At 46.4% G+C, this 5,552-nt stretch overlaps 1 protein-coding gene across 1 annotated transcript; it reads right to left on the reverse strand.

The window, feature by feature from the left end:
* Window positions 1–884: 884 nt before the first annotated feature.
* Window positions 885–5,111, reverse strand: LOC128715952 (85/88 kDa calcium-independent phospholipase A2). Its single transcript, XM_053810876.1, has 11 exons — window positions 5,072–5,111; window positions 4,726–4,927; window positions 4,573–4,663; window positions 4,318–4,488; window positions 4,097–4,231; window positions 3,517–3,679; window positions 2,943–3,133; window positions 2,204–2,808; window positions 1,381–2,086; window positions 1,187–1,310; window positions 885–1,117 (listed from the first exon to the last, which is right to left on the reverse strand). The coding sequence occupies exons 1-11, from the start codon at window positions 5,109–5,111 to the stop codon at window positions 885–887; spliced, it is 2,661 nt and encodes an 886-aa protein (XP_053666851.1).
* Window positions 5,112–5,552: the final 441 nt, after the last annotated feature.

Below are 5,552 nucleotides of genomic sequence, written 5' to 3' on the forward strand. Positions count from 1 at the left end.
TATCCCCAATCTTAACGATTAATGACAACAACACACAGTGGAACGATTCCCTTTGTAGACACAGAACTCGATAAGCCGCGCACGATGATCACAATTTAAATATGTTGACGCACACATTGGGAGCCGTACCTGATGTAATGCCCGTAACACAGTATATCAGGTATGCGCCCGCGGTGAAAGGTATTTTTGGTTCATCACTTATCGTACGCTAACTTTTGCTACTGTTTCCTTGTTTTCCTTCTTCCACCTCCCACTAAAAACCAATATCCAGCAACTGTGGCTTAATATTATTTATATTCCGTTTGCTTCCACTTCTTCCGTAATTCGAGGTTACTTTCGATGCGTTTTAAATGTTTCAACTCGTTTTTGTATCGGCTATTGGGCAACTATTTCGTTTGCTTCCTCCCGCCTAATAATCTATCCATAAATTGTTCGTTTTGCTAAAGATATTGTCAACAATTCAGTACGATGTTTTGGGAACAATGAAGAAAACCTGTGTTGAGGCATACGTGAGTAACAGTGCTCTCCGCTCTGTATCTCTCTATCTCTCTCTCTCTCTCTCTCTCTCTCTCTCTCTCTCTCTCTCACACTCTCTCATATACTTCATCTTTGTTTTATCAAAAAAGCAAAATTTGTCACTATCAGGAATGTTCGTGCTTTCACGCCTTAAGAGGCGGAACAGCGAGAGAGAATATGGAGAATTGAAGCAATTCCTGTTTTTGCTTTGCCTAAACTCTATTTGCATTTTTTTGCATGGGTGGGCCGTATCATCTTGAAGGTGGTTAGCATTGGGTGCTAATACGGAGAAGGTAAGTAGTTGTAGTACTTGCTGTTACTTTCTTATTCATCTTTACAGCCTTCGGCTCGGTTACTGTTTACTGCTGCTACTTGAGCAGATTGATCAGCTCTATGACCTGCTTCCGGTTGCTGTGCATGTATGCCTTCGCCTCCCACAGCATATTAATCAGTGGTTCGTCAATCTTTTCATCCATCGCTATATCGTCCGACATCTGGGGATTGAAGCGGAAGTACGGTACGCCAATCATGCTGCACCATGCCCTGGCACGGTCCACCACTCGACCGTCGGATGCGGTGGCCTGATCCACCAGCAGGGTACCTGAAGTTTTTAAAGTAGTTTGCTTGTAATAAACAGCTTCGACAAAGGATGCTCAAACGATGTACTTACTGATAGTGGAAATACCGTACGCCAATTTTGCCGTGTCCCATATGCTATCCGGACGGAACACATCGATTTCCTTCAAATCCACCACGGGTGTTAATCCAGTGCCAAGTGAAACTACAACCGACACCTGCACGAAAAGCAAAAACAACGATGAATTGAAACTGTTTTTCTTGAAAATTGCCTCCCAATGCACCTACCGGAACTGCCTCGGCTGCCCGGCCAATGTGGTGCAGGGCAGCGTTCAACTCGTGAATCTCCGTCATGGCGTCCAGCGTCGGATTGTTCGCAATCAATCCCCCATCAAGGAAACGGCCAAACGCACGGAAGTAGGACGGTGCGGCACCGGTTGCACGGGCCGCACGCCACACCAGCTGCTCACTGGGCGGTGGCGGTGGTTGCCCACGATTGTTCGAGGGCGTTACGATACCGAGTATGTCGCTGGCCGCCTCGTAGTTGCGGAAGAGGTGCAAATTTACCGGCTTCCGGTCGGCCATCACACCGGTCACCATCAACCGTGGGTGCTTGATGTCCGACATGACGGTAAACTCGCCCAGCTGTTCCTTCAGTACCGTCTCGAGCGGATCGCTCGGGTACGGGCGCGAACCGACGAACGCTTGATCCTTCATGCGCAGATACAAACACATGCACTGTTTCATCGTTTTGCCACAGCCTAACGCGAGTGCCAGTATGCCACCGGTGCTCGTACCGGCGATCCAATCGAACAGATGCACGATAGGTGTCTGGGAGAGGTTTTCTATCTCCAACAGCATTTGTGCCAATACCAACCCCCTAATACCGCCACCATCGAGGCAAAGTAAACGACCCCGGCCACCGTACGATTCACCGCTAGTTCCGGGTTCGCATGCCGATCGTGGTCTAGACTCCGTTCGACTCCCACCACCGCTGGAACATTCTCCCGCAGGACTTTTGGACGCTTCCGCACCGGCAATCTCGTCCGTTAGCATCGGTTCGTCGCCTATATCGAAGTCTCCGTGCAGATTGGTGCAACCCTTCAGCGACGAAGTGGTCGACGTGGGTGACGTTGGCTTAGAGGCCGCCTCTACCTTGTTCGTAAACATCGACAGCAGCGCATCCATCATGCTGGCACCCTTCCGTTCCTGGCTGACATCTATCGTTTTGACCTCGCGCCGTTCGCGCTCCTCCGGTATGCTAGCCCGTATCGTGCTCGATATGATGCTTGGCACACTGTTCCGATGCGATTTGGTGGTCGTAAGGGCCAACACCTGCTGGATGTGTTCCCGTTGCTCCGAGGTTTCCGGTTGTGCGGGTGGGATACCATTGTAGGTACCGCCGGATGCACATCCCGGCGGACATTTGCCGGTACCCTTCTCCGGGCACCGTTTTGCCCCAACCGAGTGCAAAATGTACAGTATCATCGAATCCTTCGAACCATTATCATCCTTGCCGACCATGTGGCGTGGTGTTTTACCGTCCTTGTTCGGTTTGTTAAAGTCAGCGCCAAACACCACCAAACACTGCACGATGGGGATTAGTTTCTTCTCCACCGCTATGTGCAGTGGCGTGTTGCCCGAGTTGTCCACTACGTCGATATCCGCATCGTGCGCTAGCAACGCCACAACACACTCCAACCGATCACGGGCAACCTACAAGTGGCATTAAATTAATTGAAACGCTTACATTTTAACCCTGTTTTCATAATAGTAACATTAAAGAATTATGCAAAAAAATGAAGCAATGCAGCAAACATGGCGTCGAACTCAACTGCAGCATCACTTACCATTACGTGCAGCGGTGTTTGGCCGTTAAAGTTGACTAAATTCACGTCACAGCCGCGTTCTATTAGCGAGTTCAGTACCTCCCGGCTCGAGCTCCAGTGCAGCGGTGTGCCACCGTGTTTCATGTCCTGCGTGAACAGTTTATTTGGATTGCTGACAAGAAAATCAGCTACATTACCTGTAGAAGAAGGTTCTACGTCGATTATATCCAATTGGTGTAATTTTAAAATAGAAGCCAAAAGTAAGCAAATAACGTTTTGATATATTTTACGTCGCAGCATTTATCAATAGAGCATTATTAGAAAAAAATAAACAACAAAAAAGGGAGAAAAAAAAACATTAATGAAAAAATAAAATAAGGTGCTGCAGCATTTGCGCAAAGAACGACAAACAGACAAATCGTGCTAGTTATGGAACACTAAGGTAACACTTGCCATCAGTGCAGGCTTTTGTGAAAGAAGAAATAGAAACATAGAAACAGAACGAAATCATTTGTAAATGAAACTAATGTTTAGTTATTAGTGCCCCCATCCCCCATCTTCCGGGCACACTACTTACTCGATGGAATGGTTTTGCTGTAGGACGTTCCAGCACCGCGAGCCATTTTGTTCGTATCGGCCCCGGCCAACAGTAGCGCCTTCACGCAGTCCGGTTTATCGGCCAAGCAGGACAGATGCAGCGGTGTGTAACCATCGGTATTGCAATGGTTTAGGTTCGAGGTACTTTTTGCTGTTAACAGCTGCAAATAAACGAAATGGCAAAGTTAACCAGGTTCGTTTGCAATTTAACCAAGATTCCGCAATTTATAGATAAACAATAACATATTCTCAAGTTCAAAATTAAAGGGTATAATTTTGCTCATAATAATGAATACTCGGGAATCCAACTCTGGATTCCAACGATTAGAGCTTCAACTACAGAACAATACATATTTAAATCGCGGAATCCGATCTAGACCAATCCGGTTCCAGCTTATTTTGGACACCATCCTCAAATCTGAACCGAGATCCAGACGAACCTAGATTTACGATTACGATCCAATCCGAATCCCATTGTCCACCACAAGGATCAATTGCCGCGAATATCTGATTCGGTTCTATCTTATCTATTGCGAAACCCTGTAATTACGATGAAGCGGAGATTGCGTGTTACCTACATTTATCATTTCTTTTGTCGTACTCGCCGCAAAGTGAAACACCGAATTGCTGTTCTTATCCAGATGCTCCAAGTTGCATTGATTCGATTGTACCAACACCTTCACAAACTCGATGTTGTTCGCTTTAACGGCAACCTGTAACAAAAAAAGGGAAATAAGATCAATCCTTCTAGAGACCAGTACATCGAGGGGGGAGGGAGTTAAACTTTAAATTAAGTTACCTGCAGTGGGGTCATCATGTCGGAATATTCGGCATAGTCGAGAAAATCGATAATACTAGGATTCGATACGTAGTCAGTTAGATTGTAAAAAGCAACAACGTGTGCCAGGGACCAGGAAGGGTTTTCGATCAGCACATCACAAAGTTTCTGCAAACCGTTAATATTATACATCTACAAAAGGGGGAAAAAAAAGGATATACCAGTATGCATCTGAGCCTGAATTGTCGAAGCACGTTGAAGGGGGACCATGCTTACCTCGCGAACAATTTTCACTAACTCCGGCAGACGTTGATGGAAGGCTTCAAATTTTTCCTCCGCTGCCGCTTGTGTTGGTGCCCGGTACAAGCTGCCAATATATTACAATGTTTTTAGTAAATTGTTAAGTCTTCTCGCAATGATCGCACTCACCTGTAGGACGTGTTGATCGTTTCCGAATGGGGCCGTTCCAGAATGATTTCGTACACCAGCTTTTTGTCGGGCGCATTCGGGTTCGGTGCAAACAGTCGCATCGATTCATTTCGCTGCAGTACTTGCAGGTTGATGTAGGACTCATTCTTCACCTCTTGCACCTTGTTGGGTGGTACGTCACCGCCTAACAGCCGCTGGATTACTGTGCAGTTATTTGTGTTCATGCGGGTGTGGTGAGAAAAGAGACAACAGGATAAGAAACAAAATTTGAAGAGAAAATTATGGTTAGCCCAATAGTGCTATACAGCGCGTCCTACGAACAATTGAGCTACGGAAGAGTGTGTACCTAAACCGGATGCCAGTGCACCGATCCCGAGCCAAGCCATTTGCATTTAGTGGTACACGCTACTTCGGAATGGTTGTTTGATCCCACGCGTTGCAGCAGTGGACTATTACTGAGCAGTATGTACAAGGATTACGGGGAAGACACTTTGAGGGAACATTTTAAGGAAGGCTAAACACAACACTTAACTAAACGGCGGTCCGTGTAGGTGGGATGGTAATCGATAATCGGTAGGGAACAATCGGAAGGAGTTGTTTTATAGGTAACAAATCAACGTAGCGACACTTGTAGGAACTGAAACGAGTACAAATGATGAGTGAAAGAATGGCAAAAAATACCCAGAGGTCATATAGTCAAACACACAAATGCACGCCACCGCTACTACACCGGTCATCACCAGAAATTGTTTAACCAAGCAACCAAAAGCAAAATGCCAACCGCGATTCGAAGATGAAACCGTATCTAGCAACCATATGTACGTTGT

This window comes from Anopheles marshallii, chromosome 3, assembly GCF_943734725.1.
Source record: "Anopheles marshallii chromosome 3, idAnoMarsDA_429_01, whole genome shotgun sequence".
Taxonomy (NCBI): domain Eukaryota; kingdom Metazoa; phylum Arthropoda; class Insecta; order Diptera; family Culicidae; genus Anopheles; species Anopheles marshallii.

Excerpts from the sequence above, each read along its gene's own strand:
- LOC128715952 (XM_053810876.1), bottom strand. The coding sequence starts at position 5,111 with ATGGCTTGGCTCGGGATCGGTGCACTGGCATCCGGTTTAG. Across the intron at positions 4,232-4,317 it reads ACATGATGACCCCACTGCAG|GTTGCCGTTAAAGCGAACAA; the intron begins GTAACTTAATTT and ends TTTTTGTTACAG. Across the intron at positions 3,134-3,516 it reads CGGTGCTGGAACGTCCTACA|AACCTTCTTCTACAGGTAAT; the intron begins GCAAAACCATTC and ends TAATCGACGTAG.